Source organism: Prosopis cineraria, unplaced genomic scaffold, assembly GCF_029017545.1.
Source record: "Prosopis cineraria cultivar Desert tree isolate PC_DT_omini unplaced genomic scaffold, ASM2901754v1 PC1, whole genome shotgun sequence".
Lineage (NCBI taxonomy): Eukaryota > Viridiplantae > Streptophyta > Magnoliopsida > Fabales > Fabaceae > Prosopis > Prosopis cineraria.
Window position 1 is genome coordinate 2,149,812 of NW_026555332.1, and position 21,186 is coordinate 2,170,997.

At 33.8% G+C, this 21,186-nt stretch overlaps 2 protein-coding genes and 1 pseudogene across 3 annotated transcripts; all 3 read left to right on the plus strand.

The window, feature by feature from the left end:
• Nucleotides 1–867: 867 nt before the first annotated feature.
• LOC129309965 (cation transporter HKT1;3-like) lies at nucleotides 868–6,768 on the plus strand. The gene is made up of 4 exons (XM_054951763.1): nucleotides 868–1,838; nucleotides 1,917–2,089; nucleotides 5,401–5,634; nucleotides 6,444–6,768. Exons 1-4 carry the CDS (start codon nucleotides 1,014–1,016, stop codon nucleotides 6,640–6,642), a joined length of 1,431 nt encoding a protein of 476 aa, XP_054807738.1. The 5' UTR covers nucleotides 868–1,013; the 3' UTR covers nucleotides 6,643–6,768.
• A 1,783-nt stretch (nucleotides 6,769–8,551) lies between these two features.
• LOC129319942 (cation transporter HKT1;3-like) lies at nucleotides 8,552–14,804 on the plus strand (annotated as a pseudogene).
• Nucleotides 12,674–20,916, plus strand: LOC129318744 (uncharacterized). 2 transcript variants are annotated; one of them, XM_054963689.1, is made up of 6 exons: nucleotides 12,674–12,941; nucleotides 14,684–14,757; nucleotides 15,138–15,294; nucleotides 15,397–15,824; nucleotides 16,891–17,206; nucleotides 19,429–20,916. In XM_054963689.1, the coding sequence occupies exons 3-6, from the start codon at nucleotides 15,187–15,189 to the stop codon at nucleotides 20,482–20,484; spliced, it is 1,908 nt and encodes a 635-aa protein (XP_054819664.1). In that variant the 5' UTR covers nucleotides 12,674–12,941; nucleotides 14,684–14,757; nucleotides 15,138–15,186; the 3' UTR covers nucleotides 20,485–20,916. The 2 variants fall into 2 exon arrangements, with proteins under 2 accessions (XP_054819664.1, XP_054819658.1); XM_054963683.1 differs by lacking the exon at nucleotides 14,684–14,757.
• Nucleotides 20,917–21,186: the final 270 nt, after the last annotated feature.

The window sequence follows — 21,186 nt, forward strand, 5'->3', positions numbered from 1 at the left end:
ACATGAATACTCACTACAACTATAATAGTTTAAGCTAAGATGAAGGAGATGATGATCAGCAACATCAAGTTACAACGTTTTTGGTTTAGTCTGTGTCAATACGTGTCTTTTCTGGCCAAAACATTCTTCTTCTTGGTACATGTCTATATCGCCATATCCTCTTAGGGACACCATTATGGATTCAAAAGGCTATTTCATGTCTCTTTCCTTTCTGGGTTTCTGTCTTCTGAAACTAATCGAACCCAGAATTACAACCATTCTTCTTCAAGAACAAATATAGTGGCCTGGACTTGTTGTTCACCTCTGTGTCTGCCTCCACCGTGTCAAGCATGTCCACTGTTGAAATGGAGGTTTTCTCTAACCCTCAGCTCATCGTCATGATTGAAAAAATTTTCACCTCCATGATAGGTCTCTTCTTCCTTATTATAAAAACCAAAAAAGTATAGTCTTGTATAAACACTTGTTATTATTACATTTTTTAATATTATTCTATTAAATTCATTAATTATGAGAGGGAATATAATGTAAATTTAAATTTTTTTATTTAAATATAAGTGAAATTAGAAGTGTATTCTTTAATTTTCTAGACAAGGCTAGTTAATGATTTAATCATCTTTCCTCATTTCAATAAGCTAGTTAGAGGTGCCATATATATTTACATTAACTTATACTAAAATTGGTTAAACACGCGGTGGCAATTCTAAATATATGATTAATTAAATAAGATATAATTATTATAACTATGAGGGTGGACTGCTCCAAGTATACACGCACCTTCTCTGCTTTAATTTGCTTTAATGCCTCTCCACACCCACATGAATACTCACTACAACTATAATAGTTTAAGCTAAGATGAAGGAATGATGATCAGCAACATCAAGTTACAACGTTTTTGGTTTAGTCTGTGTCAATACGTGTCTTTTCTGGCCAAAACATTCTTCTTCTTAGTTACATGTCTATATCGCCATATCCTTCTTAGGGTACACCCATTATGGATTCAAATAGGCTATTTCATGTCTCTTTCCTTTCTGGGTTTCTGTCTTCTGAAACTAATCGAACCCAGAAATTACAACCATTCTTCTTCAAGAACAAATATTAGTGGCCTGGACTTGTTGTTCACCTCTGTGTCTGCCTCCACCGTGTCAAGCATGTCCACTGTTGAAATGGAGGTTTTCTCTAACCCTCAGCTCATCGTCATGATCATGTTAATGTTACTGGGAGGTGAATTGTTCACCTCCATGATCGGTCTCTTCTTCATCAGATTGAAGCTCAAAACCCACCAAGACAAAGTAGCTACGTCTTCTGTTAGTATCCCCACAGTTACTTCCATTCTTGATCCATTTGAGTTGGAGATGGTGGAAGCAGCAGCAACATCTGATCATAATAATAATAATCCACATAACATGAAGGAACAACCTGAAAGTGACGAGTCATCATCTGTAGCAGGCCATGGAGGATATTTAGGTTACAACTCAATCAAATACCTAGGTTTTGTCGTCTTGGGTTATCAAGTAGTTGTCCAAGTCGTGGGCATAACAATGGTGTCTGTTTACCTGTCCACCGTTTCTAGCGCTAAACAAGTTTTGAAGAACAAGGGATTGGAGCTGTTCACGTTCTCTGTCTTCACGGTGGTTTCTACATTCGCAAGCTGTGGATTCGTTCCAACGAACGAAAACATGATTGTTTTTGCCAAGAATTCTGGTCTGTTGATGATGCTGATTCCTCAGGTGCTACTGGGGAACACGTTGTATCCTTGTTGCTTGAGATTCTCGATCTGGGTTTTGGGGAAATTTGTGAAGAAAGAGGAAAGCGAGTACCTTGGGAAGAACTCGCACGAGGTTGGGTACAAACACTTGCTTACGAGGGAGCATTCGAGGTTTCTGTTAGTTACAGTTATGGGGTTTATCGTTGTGCAGTTCATAGTGTTCTGTTCGTTGGATTGGAGTTCGGTAGCACTGGAGGGACTGAGCGGGTACGAGAAAGTGATTGGGATAATGTTCCAAAGCGTGAATTCCAGACATACAGGCGAGACAATTGTGGATCTCTCCGTCATATCCCCTGCCATCTTGGTGCTGTTCGTGGTCATGATGTTAGTATCTCTCCCCCCCTCCTTCTCTCTATCTACATGTTTGCTACGCCTAAATAATGATCTTTAAATATAATAGTCAATCATTAAGTTTGCTGAATTCTTGGGGCATAGAAAGAGAAATCACTACCAACAAGCGCTTGGTTCAACCAGAAAGAAAAGTATACTCGTTTAACAAGAGGTTTTGAATGTTTTAAGTCCTGAAAATGCAACAGGATTTAGTGATAGAGCTAGCTTCCACCCAAAAAAGTTTCAACCCTTCTCAATCCAAATTAGTTGGAGAGCTTTGGCTTCGGACACCGGATAGTTTACCACAAAGAAAGGGGAAATCACTCATGATTGTAGGCAGGTGGATGAAACAAGAAAATTAAAACCTGCCCTTGTGAGGGTGGGGCAGGAGAGAACCATCTCCCTTCATGATTCTGGTTCTTTATTCAATTAGTGTTATAAAAAAGGTAGACATACATGAAATGGGTGGGTTGTCTCTCATGTTAGGTGAGTCTATCAATATAATTTATGAGTTCAGTATTTTCTTTTTTTGGTGACACTGTATGCCATTTAGGTGGTGTTGCATGTGGACCATATCATGTTGTTAATTAGTATCTCTTTCTTCATATATCTCTTTATATGTACACACTCGATCTTAAATCTAACAGTCAATATATTGTTAAGTTCGATAAATATTTTTGTTGAAGCAAAGAAAGAGGGAGGCAGAAATTGTGATGCGCGCCCTCAAGATTCCCATTATTTTTAAAACGACACCATGAAGAAAGATATGTGTTTTAGGTGAACGCACATATCCCATATATTATTAATCGCAGATTCGATTTCTTTCGGGTCGTATCCTGAGAGAGGTGTACGATATGTCTCATCACCGTACATGTATGATCTTCTTCCAGGCTTGTCTCTTCCCCTTTATATCATCATGCCATTACAGTAAAGATAGAATTAAATGGACTCATTATTAATGAGTGTGAATCTCAAATCTTTTGCCACTCTCCTTTTTTGCGTCAACAATCTAATGATTCTTTTTGCTAGACAACAATTTAATGATTGATTTGAACCAAGCAATAGTTATTCTAACTAGCTTTTTTGGTAATAAAAAATTTATTCTAATAAGTAGTAATTAAAATTCAACGGTTAATTAGTTTACAAGTGCTGAAACATTTAATTTTTTTTAAAGAGTCTTGGAAGTGAGAAGATTAAAAAGGGAGGCATAAACTAAACCATCATTCAATATAATGATATATATATATATATATATAATCTATTATATACAAAAAAACAACATCATGATAAATTATAAATAATGCAATTTACCTTAAACTCTATGTATATATAAAAAATATTTCTTTAGGTAGATATAATAAACTAAAAATAATTTGAAGGAACTAAATCTATGACTATAAGTTAGTGAATTATATATTTTGTATTGGGATCAGTAGAATCAACCCCATTCGGAACTGTCAACGAAATCCCCAAAGCCAGGTTGTATTCGATGTACGTAGCATTATATTGTAGATCCTTCCCAGATTCAACATTGAGAAAACTACACAGTACATTATTGTCCTTTTTATATACTATATTTCTCGTGATTGCTTATATAATATAAATTCTTGTCTTTCAAAGCTGTAACTGACTTGAATTTTTCCTAGGATGCCATCATGTTCTGAATATATAATTCAGCTTTCAATCATGCAAAATGGATTAGCGCTTCATAGGAATAATATTTTATTTACATGATTAGGGTGTCTAGACACACAAACACAGAGTTTATTTTGAGGTAATCTTTCATAGGTTTGCTTAATTGCGATTACGTGTAGATGTAGGTTGTGTGCCTAAACAACTGAGTACTTAGAGTTTTTTACCGCTATGAGGCTAAAAAAAATGTAAGAAAAAAAAATATAATTTTAAATTTTTGTACTTTACTTAAGTTTTATTACAGGTCTCTGCATTTTTTTCTTGATATTCAAGGTCTCTATATTTTTATTTTTTAGTGCTATAGATCCTTATGACACCACTAATAAAGGAACCTAAAATAATAAAAAATAAAAATATAAGGATTTAGAATATAAAAAAAAGTGTAAAGATATATAACAAAACTCGATTAAAGCGTAGGGATTCAAAATTATATTTTTCTAAAATGTAATAAAGAGAAGGTAAAAGTATTGTATGTTGTTGGTTTTCCGAATTCATTGGTTATATATTTCATGAAATCAATTTGTTATTTGTTATTACAGGGAGGTTAGAATTCATCCCACCCTTATTTACGTCGCTGTGTTTGATAGAATAAAGATATAGATTCAATTTCCTATGTTATAATATTTATATATGCTCTCCTCTTTCTTTATTCTTTTGATGATCATATTATATGTCATGTTTAGTCAATTTATAATTGCAAAGAATTTAGATTTGTTTTATCTAGCACAACCAAACACGTCTTCGTATCATGACTCATTAATTAATAAAACGATTTGCTATAAATTTTATAACAACAAATAACTTATCTCACTGGATAGGTTTAATTGTATGAATTGCACAATATCATTATATTTTTCAACAATCAAATATTTGAATATAATATATTAATATTAACTAAAAGATCTTTTTAATAATTTTATTGAGGTTGTATTTGGATGGAATGATTTATTGAGTTAGAAATTTGAATTTAAAATCTCATATAGTTTGAAATTTTACATTTAAAATTTATAAATTCTAATTTCTTTGTTTAAATGATATAAGAAATTTTAAATTATAATATTAAAATCTTTTATTTGGATCTTAATTAAAATTTTAAAATTTAAATACTATATTTAAATTTAAAAGTAACTCAAACAATGTTGATGGTTTGATCTTAGTCAAACTCAATGGTAAAATTTGAATTTAAATCTATACACTTTTTATTATCCAAACAATATATTTGACTTAAATTCAAATCTCTATGCATCTAGACATATATAGCATGAGTGTTTTTTTATTTGTTTCTTTACTATTTTTCACGTGACCCAATTTTATGTTCCACCCAACTTATTAGTACCTTCAATTGCCTCCTTTGTTATATATATATATACATGTCTAAACTAGATGACTGTCTACTATTTTTTCCTTAATATAGAGGCCACAACAATTTTTTCTTGCATATGAACATTACGAATCTTATCTTTTCTTTTTCGATGCTCACATATACATCCATCTCAGCACTATCATGTATCTTCCAATTTGCTATAAATTTTATATTAGACGAAAAAAAAAATATCAACTACTTAGCTTGATGAACTAATTGTAAAATTAATATATATAATTTTATTTGATAGGTATCTTCCTCCATACACGTCATTTTTACCCGTGAAGAAGGAGGGGAAGGATGGAGAGGGCAATAGCGACCAGAGGAGAAGAAAGAGAAGAGGAATATTAGTAGAGAACATGATAATGTCACAACTCTCCTATCTAGTCATCTTCATCTTCATCATCTGCATCACTGAGAGCAAGGGTCTCACTCAAGATCCTCTCAACTTCAACGTCCTCAACATAGTGATTGAAGTCATCAGGTAATTAATCAACAATCTCTTCACTTTAAGACATTCAAATTCATCAATATATAACACTAATGCAGTATATTGTGTTCAGATGCAATTGGGGGATTTAGATTTGGGAAACTTAAGCACCATCTAATTAAAAATATTAATTAGATATAAGGATAATAGAATTACGGAATAATTTCAGGAAAAATACTATGGTTCTTTATCGGGATTAAAATTTTTCAATACTCATATCTTCCACATTTTCGATAATCTTTTTTAGCATTTTTAATAGTGGGTTTTACTTTTTAAGTAGTCACCTTAGATGTTTTTAATACTCTTGTTTCTTGGTTTCAATACTGAAAAGAATTAAAAATAAGTGTTTTTCACTACTGAAAACATAGAAGATGAGTATTGAAGCTATTTAAAATGATTACTGACAAATTGAAAAACCGAGCACCGAAAAATGCTAAAGATGTGAAAATGTGAAAGTTGAAAATATAGAATATGAGTATTGAAAGAATTAGCTCAATTCCAGTTAAGGATTATGATTGTTTTTTGAAATTTTAAAATCTCAGGATTCTTAACTGTAAATAATGCTTTTAGAGAGTTCTTGAATGCCATTCTCCTTTTAGATTTGGATATTTGTAATCCTTTGTTAATTATTTGAAATGTTGGCTACACTAGCCCTGTATTTTTGTCTTTCATTTTCATTTTTCATCTCTCCATTTTTTTTGTCTTTGAATTATAAATTTAAGATTCAAATCTGAATCTACCAATTCAAACATTGTATAGTGTAATTGAGATTGCGATGCATGTGGATTGAATTGAATGTGCAGTGCATATGGGAATGTGGGGTTTTCCACGGGGTACAGTTGCAAGAGAAGGATAAAGTTGGATGAGTATTGCAAGGACAGGTCAACTGGTTTCGCAGGGAGGTGGAGCCCAGAAGGGAAGAGCATTCTCATGTTGGTTATGCTTTTTGGAAGGCTTAAGAAGTTCAACATGGATGGAGGCCAAGCTTGGATCCTCCTTTGATCACTTATGGATGAGAATGGATCATCTCAAGTTAGAGAAATATTTACATGAATTTTATGAAATTTGTCTTTTTATCAAAGACATAAAAATTTTATGTTTTATTTATAATTGACATCTTTCATATTAGGAAGAGAAACAAGGGGTGGAAGCTTTAAAATTAACAAATGTGAAAGATAAATACTGAAAAGAGTTCACTATAAGAAAAGAAAATATTCACTCTAGTTTTATTTATAATTTACTTTTCAATAATTAAGAAAAACTTTAACATTTATTAAAAATTTAATAAATTTTTAATTTATCTTTATTAAATATTCATATGTTAACAAATATTTAGTGAGGATAAAAGGAAATTAAAAGCCTGTAATAAAAATTTAATAACTGATAATTAAAATTAAAAAATTTCTCTCTCTCAATCTTATACATAGAATTGGAGGATTAACATCGTAACTATGTTTTTTGTTTTTAGTATATACCTCAAACTCATACCAGCTAATGAGATATCATGGGCTAAATATAATGGTGATGACAATTCTAAAAATATGTAATTAAACAATATAACATTAACTATAAGACTCAAGAACCTTAATTACTCTGTTTTGCTTTGCCACAAAATCCCAAGAAAAAACTCACTGCAACTCATAGCTTAAGACGCGAAGGAGATGATCAGCAAAAACAAGTTACAACTTTGTATTGGTTTAATTCATGTCAATATATGTGTCTTGTCTTTTCTTACCAAATCATTGTCCTCAGTCACATGTTTGGATCGCCATATCCTTCTGAGCATAAACCCATTGTGGATTGAAGTAGTCCAGCTAGAGTATATTTTAAAGGGCGAACGAATTGATAATATTTGCTCTTTTTTTTTGGGTGTTGGCCAAGGAAATAATAGATCTTTAATCAATAAAACAAGAATAGACTTATTTCTTCATTCTAACCTCAAGTATAAATTTTATTAAACAAATAAATAGGCATTAATTGGCTATCGACCATAGACAATATACACCAGTCCATTCAAGAATTTCTCGTGAGCTGCGATTTTTACGGCTATGAGCGAGACATATTCTTACTTTGAGTCAAAGTTTCACGTCCACCTGTCTAAAGTTAAATACAATTTTTAATTATTAATTAACCACTAATTAATTTAAATTATTATCCTTGACATTTAATAAAGAAAAAAAGTTAACTATAATAAAAGAAAGTATTCACTCTAGTTTTATTTATAATTCATTTTGAATAAAAAAAACTTTAAAATTCATTAGCTCTCCCTAAAGATTTAATAAATTTTCAACTACACATATTTCTATTAAATATACATACTTTAATTAATTATGTACACTCTCTCCCTAACATTTAATGAGGGTAAAAGGAAAAACTTGTAATAAAAATTCAATGACATGTCTGATAATTAAAATTAAAAAAAAAAATCTTCTCACTCCCTCCCTCGCTTTCTTTGTTTTATAAATAGAAATGGAGGGATTATATCATAATCATGCTTTTTATTGTTTTAGTATTTACCTCAGACTCATGCCAGAATGATATATCATAGGCTAAATGGTGATGAAAATTTTAAAAATATATAATTAAATAATATTCTTTCCATTAAAAAATGTAAGATACTTTTAACTGAATCACATTTCAGTAAAGTAGTTAGTTATTTTCAAACTAATATCATTTTTTATATTTACTCATATTTAATAGGGTATTTTACTTTAAAATAAATGTAAAGTAATTTAGTTATTAGAAGTACTTTTTAAAAAAAGTATATTAATTATATCTCAAAATAGTAAAAATGTCTTATATTTTTTTACATCTAAATCTTTAAAAAATGTCATACATTATATTTTTAAATGGAGTGGTATAAAATTAACTGTAAGACTAAAGAACCTTAATTACTCTGTTTTGCTTTAAAATGCCGCCACACATGCCCAAGAAAAACTCACTTCAACTCATAGCTGAAGACGAAGGAGATGATCAGCAAAACCAAAGTCACAACGTTGTTGCTTTAGATCATGTCAATATGACGACGAAGGAGATGATCAGCAAAACCAAAGTCACAACGTTGTTGCTTTAGATCATGTCAATATGTGTCTTGTCTTACCAAATCATTGTCCTGTTTGGATCGCCATATCCTTCTGAGCCTAAACCCATTACGGATTCGAATGGGCTATTTCACGTCCCTCTCGTTTCTGGGTTTCTGTCTTCTGAAACTAATCGAACCCAGAACCATAATTTCTTCAAGCTAATGACCGTTGAATATTGCCATTTTTGTAGTAGTGAAGGCCAAGTAACTTGGACAATTTGTTCACCTCATTGTCTGCCTCCACAGTGTCAAGCATGTCCACTGTTGAAATGGAAGTTTTCTCTAACCCTCAACTTATCGTCATGACCATATTAATGTTACTAGGAGGTGAAGTGTTCACCTCCATGATTGGTCTCTTCTTCATCAGATTGAAGCTCAAAACCCACCAAAACACTGTGACTTTTGATCTTCTTGACCCATTTGAGTTGGAGATGGAGCAAAAAAGATCAGAACCCGATATTAATGATGAGTCATCTGCACTAGGTAGTAGTGTAAAATACCTTGGTTTTGTCGTCTTAGGTTATCAAGTAATTGTCCAAGTCATAGGTATAACAATGGTGTCTGTTTACCTCCCCACTGTTTCGAGTACTAAAAAAGTTTTGAAGAAGGGATTGAAACTGTTCACATTCTGTGTTCACGGTAGTTTCAACATTCTCAAACTGTGAATTCGTTCCCACGAGCGAAAACATGGTTGTTTTTGCTAAGAATTCTGGTCTGTTGATGATTCTGATTCCTCAAATGCTTCTCGGGAACACACTGTATCCTTGTTGCTTGAGATTCTCAATCAGGGTTTTGGGGAAATTTGTGAAGAAAGAGGAAAGCAAGCACCTTTTGATGAAGAAGAATTCGCAGGAGGTCATCGAGTACAAACATTTGCTTAGGAGGAAGCATTCGAGGTTTCTGTTAGTTACTGTTGTAGGGTTCATCGTTGTAGGGTTCATAGTATGGTATGGTGGTTGCATTGGACTGTAGCATTGGAGCGACTCAGCTGGTACGGGAAAGTGATTGGGATAATGTTCGAGAGTTTTAGTTCAAGACATGCAGGCGAATCCATCGTGGATCTCTCCGTCTCATCACCTGCAATGCTGGTTCTATTCGTGGTCATGATGTCAGTAACTTAGTATCCTTTCAACCCATAATCTCACACACACACTCTTCTCTCTCTCTCACTCAATCTTTACAAAGATCCAGATATATGATAGAGTTAGAGTCTGGTTTGTCTAACTTTCTACGTCACTTTTCAAGGAAAAGTGATGTAAATACTCTACATTTTAAGTCGATACATCAAGATCAAGAGGCAAAAAAAAAAAAAAAATGGTATTGCAAAAGAAGCATAAAAATTTTGGATAGACTGGATATATATAGAAAGAAAGTAGGATTTGGAAGAAGAAAAAATAATTTGACAAAAGACTTTTCATAATTAAAAGTTTCTTTTAACTCACCCCTTCATTAATTAATTAATTTCCGGTCAAGCATGAATTTTGAACTTTTGATGAAATCCCATGGATATAGAGTTTGGACACTATTATGAGACGCGAGGATCGGACCTGGAACACTTACAAAATCTAGATCCATTTAATGTCTTTCAAAGATGTGCCTGGCTTGAATTCTCTTAATTAGGATGCATGAATTTGTTCTGAATAATTGAATAATTCAGCTTTCAATTATATACGTTATCCATTATCCAAATATTATATAATGCAAAATAAATTAAATGACTTTCTTGTGCAATGAATTAGCGCTATACCATACATTTTGATATTATTATTTTTTGACTAGAATAATATTTCATTTGCATGATTGGGCATCTATATGGGAGAAATATATAATTTATTTTGATGTTTATCTTCCTGCGTCATATCTCAATATATAGTCTTTCCTTTTTTTAATTATTAATATTCGAAATGGGTCAGGCTTGCGTCTATCAATGCCTTTAACTCAATTAATCATTGGTTATTTTCATAGGACAATCATTGCAAAATGAATAATCATATTCTATAGTATTTAGATTAGATTAGATAATTTTTCTTTTCGACCAATAATTTATTCAACACAATCGACCTAAAGCCAAAATGCAAGCTCTAGGATATGTAGTGGAGTTGATGAAGACATGTATTGTGTTGTGTGCTTAATAAAAAACAATTTAAGCAGAATTCCAAGTAATCTGAAAATGTCGTTTTCTTTCATATGAGTTAAACACAATTATAAAAGTGTAATACAGAAAAGGTAAATTGTGTATGAAGTTAATTTTCCTTCTATGTTGCATGCAATCAATTTGTTGCTGTGGGAAATTAAATTCATTATTCAATTAATTAACATGTCAGTTAATTTAGATAAAAATATAACTACTTAAATTAATTATATACTTAATATATTTTTTAAAATAAAATTTAGATGAATGGATATTTTTATATGCATAATAACTTAACATGCATGACACTGAATCATTGTGATTGCTATTAACACTTTTAACTAAATTCTTAACTTAAAATTTATTCGTTTTAATTTGATCCAAAACAAGTGTAAATATTTTCTAAATTTTTTATTCTGATGCATCTTGATTTTGACACTGTGCACGTGTCAAAGAGATCCAAGGATCAGAAGCAGGAAGAGCAGAGGAAGATTAGCAGAGAATTATGATCATGTCTCAACTCTCATATCTAGTAGTTTTTGTCATAATGATCTGCATCACTGAGAGCAAACATCTCAAGCATGATCCTTTTAACTTCAGTGTCTTCAACATAGTGTTTGAAGTTATCAGATAATTTAAACCAAACAAAAACTATGCATCCAAATTGGAAAACATGCAGGCATCATTGACGTTGTATACATGTGTCACAATAAATTATAGAAATTTGAGTCATAACCTCAACAAATTGAATTGAATGTGTAGTGCATACGGGAATGTGGGATTTTTGATGGGATACAAATGTGAGGGAAGGATAAGTGTAGAGGAGCATTGCGAGGACAAGTCGACCGGTTTCGTGGGAAGATATGGAGCCCTCAAGGGAAGACCATTCTGACAATGGTGATGCTTTTTGGGAGACTTAAGAAGTTCCATATCAATGGAGGCCGAGCTTGGATCCTCCTCTAATCATTCTTTCATATTCTATATTTTTTTCTGGGTAAAATCAAAATATAGATGGATATAGCAGTGAGTTTGTGACTCATACGTACACTTACCACTATATAGGGTATAGAATAATCTTGACTATATATCTATGCAAAAAGAAAATAACATATTCATGATTGAGTGAATTTAACAGCTTTGAATGAATGTTCATGATAATTATGTAAGTATATGAAAGGCATCATACCTCCTATTCATTTTATTTTGTTTTTTTATTTTAAAAAACTAGCTCTCACCCCCTATGTACATTGCAAGGATTATTGAAAATTGAAAATCTTGAAAAAAAAAACATTTCATAAAATGAATAGTAATTAATGGTGCTTTTAATTCAAATAATTCACTGATGTAGAAAATATATTTTTTTTATTTTTTACACCACCTCCTATATTAACGTGGCTTATGAAATCAATGTAAAAAAGTAAGTTTTACCACTGAAATTATATTCTATTATAATAATATCTGTAAGCAATAAATGGTGCAATCTATATTGAGTTAAAAAAATTAATATATCATCAATATATAATTTAAAATTTATGACTATGTAATAATATTTGTAAGTAATTTTTTTGGTCAAATAATATTTGTAAGTAAATGAACAGCGTAATTTTAAAAAATAAATTATTTATAATGCCTTTTACTTTTAAAGGACACTCAAGCATTAATTTTTTTAAAATACCCTTAAATATTATAATTATAATTTTAAGTATTATTTTGAAATTATAAATATTTATTAGGGGATCAAGACATTGAAATTAATCAAACCATCTCACTGGGTCCCGCGGTTGATGTGCCTGGCGATAGCTGTTTTGCGGGGAAAAAAATGAGCAGCAGCTTCCTTTGTTCATTCCTAGAGGACCCGACCATCTCATTCATTTTCTCTCCACTCTGAAAGTACAAGTTCTTCTCTTTAGGGTTCATGCACCTTCCCGTCTGAAGTAAACCCAATCTTACACCTACGTTTTGTATGATTTTCACGTGTATGATTGGAATTCATCCTTTTTGATTGCCGGAACAGCTGAATTTCCAGTTGGGGTTGGAGTTTATCTTTGAGTATGCACGACTTTGAGCTGGATCAGCAAGATCAGAGAGGTATGGCTTATTCTGTATGGTTTTAATTTCTGGTTTTTGCAAGTGTTGCCCCTGTTTATTTAGCTTTTCTTTCTGGTGGTTTGGTCGTTGTGCTCTCTGGAATGTTGATTAATGTCGCTGAACAATTGCCACAGTATTTTTACTCGTCGTTTGCTTGCAGCGATGAAACCCATAAAATTTTAATTTTCAAGAATCCATGTTTCCGTATTTAATTTTTAGTTTGTGTTTATGATATCATGTATTGGGAGCACCTGAGTTATGATACCTGGTAGCATCGATCCGGCTCTGAGCGGTTTTTGAGAGAATGAAGGGGAATTATGAGATGTGCCATATGAGAGTCAACGATCAATTGGAGATTCTCGAATCTAATTTTTGTGCCTCTCATGATATCAGTTTTACATTCGAAAAATTATGATTCTATGATTTTTTTTTTTTTTTAACGCTAAAAAAGCCAGGACCTCCCGCTCTTGTTGGCTCTTGCCTACCAGTTAAATAAATTACTATCAGCTGGCTGAGAAGAGGAGCTTGGGGGCAGGGACCAATTGGTCAAATTGCTCCTAGAATTTCTGCATTCATCCATCCTAATTGTCTACTATTTGATCTCACTTTTGACAAGAAAGTCCAGATTTGAGGACTGTTAGCATGATTTGTTTCTTTCATTTCTCTGTTTGTGATAAATGTAAGGAAATAGACCAACAGGAACGTAGAGATGTATAGTGGTTCCGCTAATATGGTTGGTGTATAATGCTTGGACTTACTATGAAAAGCATTTGTTTTTAGGCTTCCTTTTGGGATTTTTTTAAAAAAAAAATTTCTTCATTCTGGTGTTTTCTAAGGAATCTTCTGGAGCATTAAGCTAGAATTCCTTAAAAAACTCAATGAATGAGACTTGAAGATTGTGCACCACTTGCGAAATAGACATATCATTAGTCTCTCGTAGTAATTACATGTCTGGGATCCAAAATGTGTATAAACTGACATTTTCAATTTAAGATGATTTCATTTTTTTAATTATTCCGATCTGAACCTGGCAAATTTTGCAAGCCCTTATTGAGGGCCAAGTCATTGCATGCTTTGGTGATTAACCCCAATCTCTCTGAAGACTCATTTTAAACAACTCAAATTGCTAGGCTGTTATCACTTAATGACAACGAACACTGCCTGCCATGCGTTTGACAAAACCTCCACTCAAAGCATCTACCTTAGAGTTCTTATCCTTGAGTTTATACTCAAGGCCAGAGATTTGGCAAAGCATTTTCTCTCCTTAATAGCATGCTCACAAATTCATAATACCTGGGTGGTTTCACTTTTGCATGTATTTTATGTTCATGCTTTGAGAATATTGATTTAGCTAGACTGAGACCTGTTCATGAGAGGACCATAGTCTCTTGACTAGGATTGGACTCTCTTTGTTGTAGTGTACTTGTGACAGCTTATTCAAAATTGGTCTCCTTAATGGAGTGAACTGTATAATGGGATACCTCAACTGGGTTTGGTTTTGCGAATTCATTGATTATGGTTATGATTATTCTGGTTTCTATGATAAAGGGATGCAAATATTTAATGCAATGCAATGTGCTAGGAATGAGCTAGATGGATACACAATATGCTTTTAAGTGTTTCAGATTCTAGCTTGCTAAGAATTGTCCATGAAGAACATGGCTTAAGTTTGAAAACACTGAGCTGATTTAAACAGTAGCTTGTTTGCTCTTTGAGAATGCTCCAGTTAATAGCTTTTACAGGGTTGTGCTTTCCAACATGTATGCTGGTGATGATAGTGGGGATGATGTGAAGAAATTGATGGGTAACATAACAGGTGATCTGAGGAAAGGGAAGGCCATTTTTGCTAATTTGGAAAATTAACATACATTCCTGATTAATTTTGTTTGTTTGTTTTTTTTTTTGTTTTTGCTTTTGTTTTTTTTTTGTTTTTGTAATGTCATGGAAGCATTCATCAGAAGCTTTAATAGTTACTTTAAGTAGACCCATAGATTATCCAGCCATGGCTAGTGTATAACAGTAAATTGTGAAGAAAGCAACGAAGAAATTCGCTGCATTTCAATACATGTTTAGCGCTACACAATAGAGCACTCGTCTGTATTTTTTATTTTTATTTTTATTTTTCTTCCCATTTAAGATAGTTTGATTTTTGGTATCAAAGCTAATGTTGAGTATTTTTTTTCTTTTCAATACCAGATTTTCTTTGAACCATATTAATTAGGCGCAACTAAGGTAAACTTCCAACATGGAGGATTCCAATGCAATGACTATTGAATTCCTCCGAGCAAGGCTGCTTTCTGAAAGATCTGTCTCAAGAAGTGCAAGACAAAGAGCTGATGAATTAGCAAAAAGGGTACTGTTTTTCTAAGCTACTTCATGGTCTCTTGGAATTAACCTTGTTTGATATTTTGCTTGACCCTTTTCGTAACTCTTTGTTGTTAAATGTGTCAATCAGGTCAAGGAATTGGAGGAACAGCTGAAGTTGGTGACTCTTCAGAGAAAGAAGGCTGAGAAGGCAACGGCGGATGTTCTTGCTATTTTGGAGAATCAAGGGATAACTGATTTTTCTGAGGAATTTGATTTGGTTTCAGATGAGGAAATGCCTTGTGAATCTGGTGCTGGTAATGATTCCACAAAAGGGGAAGAGAGGTCTCTGAGCTCTAAAGGAAGAAGACATGATTCAAATGAGATGTCAGGTTCTGATCCAGATTCTTCACCAGTAGCTGGTAGAAGCTTATCTTGGAAGGGTCGCATCAATTCTCCACACTCCTATGAAAAGTACAAGAATTATAATGTGAGAAGACGGAGTATTTTTTCATCTGTTGGTTCTGCAAAGCATCGCCTTGGAAGATCATGCCGCCAGATTAAATGTAGAGAAACCAGGTAAGTTGGTAATTTTTTTAATAATTAGATTATTGCTTTGACATTCTCAGTCACCATCTTCGAGTCTGCTTATTGTTTGAGCAATGTATCTTTTGGTTGGTTTCTGAGAGTTGTGCTTGATTTACACTTCTTGGTGCAGAGTTCCTTTCACTTCTTCCTTTCAATTGTTCTATTTGTTACTTCTGAAGGTTTACCTGAGTATTCTGCCCCTTCATATGGTCAAGGGCTAGGCTTAATGACCTCAAACTAGGCTCAACTGTGGCTTGTCGTACAAGTATCACAAGTAACTCTAACTTCCTCTCCTTTACACGCCTCTAACAACACTTTTTTAGAATTAAACTTGATTCTAATCCCCCAAAGAGAGGCTGCTTGATCCTAGCCTATAAGACATCTTAGGGCAAGAGGCAACCTTGAAAATTTGACCATCCTGCTCCAACAAAATATTATGAAGCACAGGGAAAATCGTGCATTGCCATAAAGTTTTTAATTGGCTTTTCTTCACTTCTTGAAAGTTCAAGATGATTTCAATTGTAATGGTTATTAGGTTTTTAACTTGCTTTTACATTTGTCTACTTGAGTTAATGCCCTTTCTTCCTTTGCTGTGAAGTCTTTTCATAAAACTTATTATCTTATTTGTCCATTGCACTCTTTCCTTCCTCTAGAATTGCACTTCCTAACAGACAAGTTTTACCAGAACAGCTCCTACATGTCATAAACTCAATGCACTTTGAGCATATAAATTCAAATCTAAGTTTGACAGTTTGTCATCGCCTGAGGTAGAACATGAACTTGTAGATCTCATCGTGCCGCAATTTATTTGACACTCTCTAAGAGAGCTTACAGGTTTGAGAAAATATTATCTGATAGAAAGTAACTAATGAAGCACTAAAATCTGTTCCCAAAAAAAAAAAAGTATTAAAATGAATTGAATATTTCTGCTTCCAAAGGGAATGCTCTATGATGCTCCTAGATCAACAAGCATAAACTCTTGAATTCGGTTATGTTTATCTCCTAGTCTGCTCTCTTGTTTTCTTTCTTTTAAATTCAAAAGTTTTTTTCCCCACAGATCTGTAGTTGAGGAATCTAGGGATGAACTTGTCAAAGTTAATGGCCAAGAAAAAGTTGTCCGCTCTTCTGAGGGAGGTCCAAATTGTTCGGACAGTGGTTCTGACTTTCTGAGAACAGAATCTATAATTCAGGAAAAGGGTAAATCAGAGATGAAGCTTGCCAACAATAATTATAACTTAGATGCATATGCTGAAGAGAGGGACATGGAAAAGGCACTTGAACAGCAGGCCCAACTCATTGGCCGATATGAAGAAATGGAGAAGGCTCAAAGAGAGTGGGAAGAGAAATTTACAGAGAATAACAACAGTACACCGGTATGCTACACCATAAACTATTTGAGCCATATCCTCTCTATGTGTTACTACTGTAAACCTTATTGCTGTATGATTGTGCATCTATGGCTTTGGGAGGTTGGCTAAAATGTGGGTTTTGGATATCCTTTGTTTGATTTGAATTTTCAAGAAATTGCTTTTTTTCATAAGGTATATTACCCAAGAAAATTTATCAGGGTAGATATGTCTCGTTACATTTTTAGTTTTGTATTAGTTCTGCTATAATTTGTTATTCTCTTGCTTACAGCTTCTTTTTTGCCCTTGGCAATGGTGGTATTGTGGCTCAAAAAGTCTTATAACAATTTTTGTTGGCCCTTGAAGAAAGCAACACTTCCTGAACGGGCATAAAAGGGGATTTGATTTGCATTAGGGAAATACTGTTTTGGCATTTTAAAGAGCTTTATATATATATATATATATATGTTTTGAAAGTGGAGTAGGTGGTTGTAGTAAGTCATTTTGCATTTCTGTTTCAACTTCAACGCTTGCATAAACCAATTTCCAACCCCTCAACTTATGGTTTAAGTTCCTTCATCAATACAACTAGTGGGTTGACAAAAAACATCAGACTGAACAAATCATGAGCAGGGCTTACCATCTATTTTTGAGCCTGGAAGAAAAACATGGATTTCCTCAGACCTATGTTTCAAGCCTGGAACGCCATACTGCAATGACTTTTTCCTCAATGTCATATGACTCACCTCCTATCTAATTAACTGAAAGCCTCACCAAAAGTCCACTATTGGTCTTTCACTCTGAAGTTAAAACTAAATTTGTATGGGAAGGGGAGGGCCGTCTGGTTTCTGCTTTTTGCTTATTTTAGTCTTCCTTGTGCTTTCAACGAGAGCAGAATAACATGCAATATTTGGAAATGATAGTTAATTCCAGCTATGTCATTATAAATCTGTGAGGTACACCATGTCCATCATTGAAAACTCTCAAGTCTCTACTCTCTTGTTCATTGAAAATGAAAACGAGCAGAAATCATTGAAGAATGGGACCTGAATTTTATTTGGCATATGCAAACAAAAGCACAACAGTAGATCTTACTAGAGTGCATTTTGAGATTTGAAAGGATCTTAACTTGATCATAGGAATTCATTTATGACACCGCTAAGTTGGCTTAAAGGGGATGTTTAGTTAAACATGCTCCACTAGTCCAATGCTTGCTTTGCGTGTTCATGGTTTATAGTTTGGTGGAGGATAAGTTCAATGGATCAAGCTCTCTCTTAAGGAAAAAGCCAGATTTGTAGTTTATTTTTTTCTAAACCTGTTTTTCTAAAGCCTTCCGATTTTGTCCAGCTGTCTGGTTATTGACCAATTTTGCTGTTCACTGATTGGGGATAAGTTTTGGACCGCACTAGTTACTGTTCATGGTTTTTTCAGTTGAAGCAGCCGGTCAAGTGTGGACCTTTGACTTTTATAGCTGAGGCCCTGTTCCCTTACTGTCCATTACGTTTGTGCAAAGGCTGTGTTCAAGATTGTATTGCATAATTGAATTTTCTTTGCTTGTTGAGCCTATCTTCAGATTCTCTTTCATTGTTATCTTATGTGCAAGTGAAATGATGGCCTAAAAGAATGTGCAAGTGAAACAAATTTCACAGTCCAAATTGAATTAATTCTGTTTCCCTTATTCATAGAATTCTAGACCATGTTGAAAACCCACGGGAACCTTCTTTTTGTATAAATTTTTTATGATATGGTTGAAGAGTTTGGACGTAGAAGTAGATTTTGGAATCTTTCAAGTAAGCTTGCCTTTTGCTACAACACACATAAATTTATCAGAGAACCCACTTGCCAAAGTAAGCCAATCTGCCTAGTTAAGATACTGTTGACAAAATGTGAAAACAATTTAGGAAGAATGATGGAATGCGCCTGAGAATGAACGAGGCATTTCTATATTGTGTTATGCTACGTATGTTTCAGAACATTTTCAGCTGGACTAGCCTAGAGGTTGTAGCATTTGGAAGTCCAAATTTTTTATTCGCCTTCTTCAGAAGTTTGCAATTCCCATAGCTTGCTTGAATCCAATGATAGAATGAAGCATGGCTTTAGATTCTCCAGTAAGTTGAGTGCTATTTACCAATATCGTCTCGTGTGTTATTTGTCAATTAGCGGTGTATGCTAAATGATTTTTTTTTTTTTTTTGGTGTGGTTCCGTTTGAAATCCTGACTCAGTCTGTTTTTGGTCTTAAATCATGTAGGACTCATGTGATCCCGGAAACTACTCAGATATCACCGAGGAACGAGAAGAGAGCAAGGCCCAGACTCCATCCTTTGTTAGGGTGGTTGCCAAAGAAGATCAGGAGGCAAAATCAGAAGCTGCTGAAACCAGCGGCAATGTGCTAAAATCACATGATATTGGCAGTCACAACAATCATAATAGTGCGAGTGTCAGCAGTTCTGGCTTGATTGCTCAAGAAAATTCAGATTCCACATTGATGGGCAACAAAAATCACAAGAGCTCAGAAATATACCATCATCAGCCATCAGATAAACAGCATCAAGGCCCACATAGTCTCGGGCCTAATGATTCCAGGCCAGCAAATTCTTTTTCCACTGATGTCTATAATGGTCTGGCCCAGAAAGATACTTCTAGCAGTTCAAGGAACAAACATGACTTCCATGCATTAGTTCCTCATAAACCTCTGGAGTTAAGTGGTGTACTTGACTCACTTAGACAAGCCAAGTTATCACTACAGCAGGAACTCAATAGGTTGCCACTAGTAGACAATGATTACAATGGTAAAGCCATTAAAACTTTAGCTTCTGCAAGTAAAACCGAGGAGAGATTAGATATTCCCATTGGATGTTCTGGTCTGTTCAGGCTACCGACAGATTTCTCCGATGAAGTTCCTACTAGATCCACTGCTATTGATTCAGCATCTCGCTTGAGTTCAAACTTTTATCCTGACAAAGAAATTTTGAGAACTTCTGTTACCCAACTTGGCACAGGCCCTTACTTTGGTAGCAGATTGAATTTCTCTCCAGATCATCATCAATCTCTCGCCACACGTTCCCTGGAAAGCGGGTCAAGATTCGAAACTAAGAAGCCTCCTTTTGATCCTTTTTTGGATGCAGGTCTGCTGGCTTCCAGTAATTATTGGTATCCCATCTTCCCATCCTATCAGAATTTGACTCCTCAGATGCCCTTCAGTGATGGAATTTCAAGACCTTATCCAAGTGGACCAGTTGGGGTTCCTCCTGCAGGTCACTTCCCTTTATATGATGATCATGCAAGTCAAAACGTCTATAGGTAGTATTTAGCAGGCATATAATTCCTCTAGGTTGCTAGCTTCTACTTCACTCACGGTGTTGAAGTAATGGTTTTTCTGTTAAAAGGTGAATTGAGTATCTGTATTCTCTATAGTTGCTGGGAAAGGGGAAAATTTCATGACAAAAGACCCTATCTGTTCTCTCTGGAAGCTAAACTCTGGTGGATTACTTATTTTCATTCGCGGAGGTCTGTCTCCATTTCCCAGTTTCATCTCTACTAGGAGCCTGGGACCCCTAATTTTTGTTATTCTCTTTCTAACTGTGCCTTGTCCAACACGAGCTTAATTTTTTGTTATCTTCGGCAAGGTTTTATTAACATAAAAACAGCCATGATATGAGTATAATTTTTATAACATTTCCATTGGTCAAGATGTGACAGCTTAGTTGGAAATATATAAGAAGTAATTTTGTTAGTATTTTTTTTCGGGGGAAATTAATGGCTTCTTTGGGAGTTTTATTTCTTGTAAGGAGAAGAATGTGACAAGTTTTATTTCACTAGATAGGTTTTTTTTTTTTTTTTTGACCTGGACCAAATGGGATTGCTTGCATGAATTAAACGATATCTATTGCTGTCATTATGCTTTATGGTTAGCTAAACTTTTAGGAGATAGTAATGGGATGAAAATTAGATTATTATAATTAGCTGAAAGTTGTGATTTGGCATTTAATAACATTTATAGTTGGGT

Excerpts from the sequence above, each read along its gene's own strand:
- LOC129318744 (XM_054963689.1), top strand. The coding sequence starts at position 15,187 with ATGGAGGATTCCAATGCAATGACTATTGAATTCCTCCGAGCAAGGCTG. Across the intron at positions 15,295-15,396 it reads CTGATGAATTAGCAAAAAGG|GTCAAGGAATTGGAGGAACA; the intron begins GTACTGTTTTTC and ends TGTGTCAATCAG. Across the intron at positions 17,207-19,428 it reads AGAATAACAACAGTACACCG|GACTCATGTGATCCCGGAAA; the intron begins GTATGCTACACC and ends TAAATCATGTAG.
- LOC129309965 (XM_054951763.1), top strand. The coding sequence starts at position 1,014 with ATGTCTCTTTCCTTTCTGGGTTTCTGTCTTCTGAAACTAATCGAACCC. Across the intron at positions 1,839-1,916 it reads TTGGGAAGAACTCGCACGAG|TTCATAGTGTTCTGTTCGTT; the intron begins GTTGGGTACAAA and ends ATCGTTGTGCAG. Across the intron at positions 5,635-6,443 it reads ATAGTGATTGAAGTCATCAG|TGCATATGGGAATGTGGGGT; the intron begins GTAATTAATCAA and ends TTGAATGTGCAG.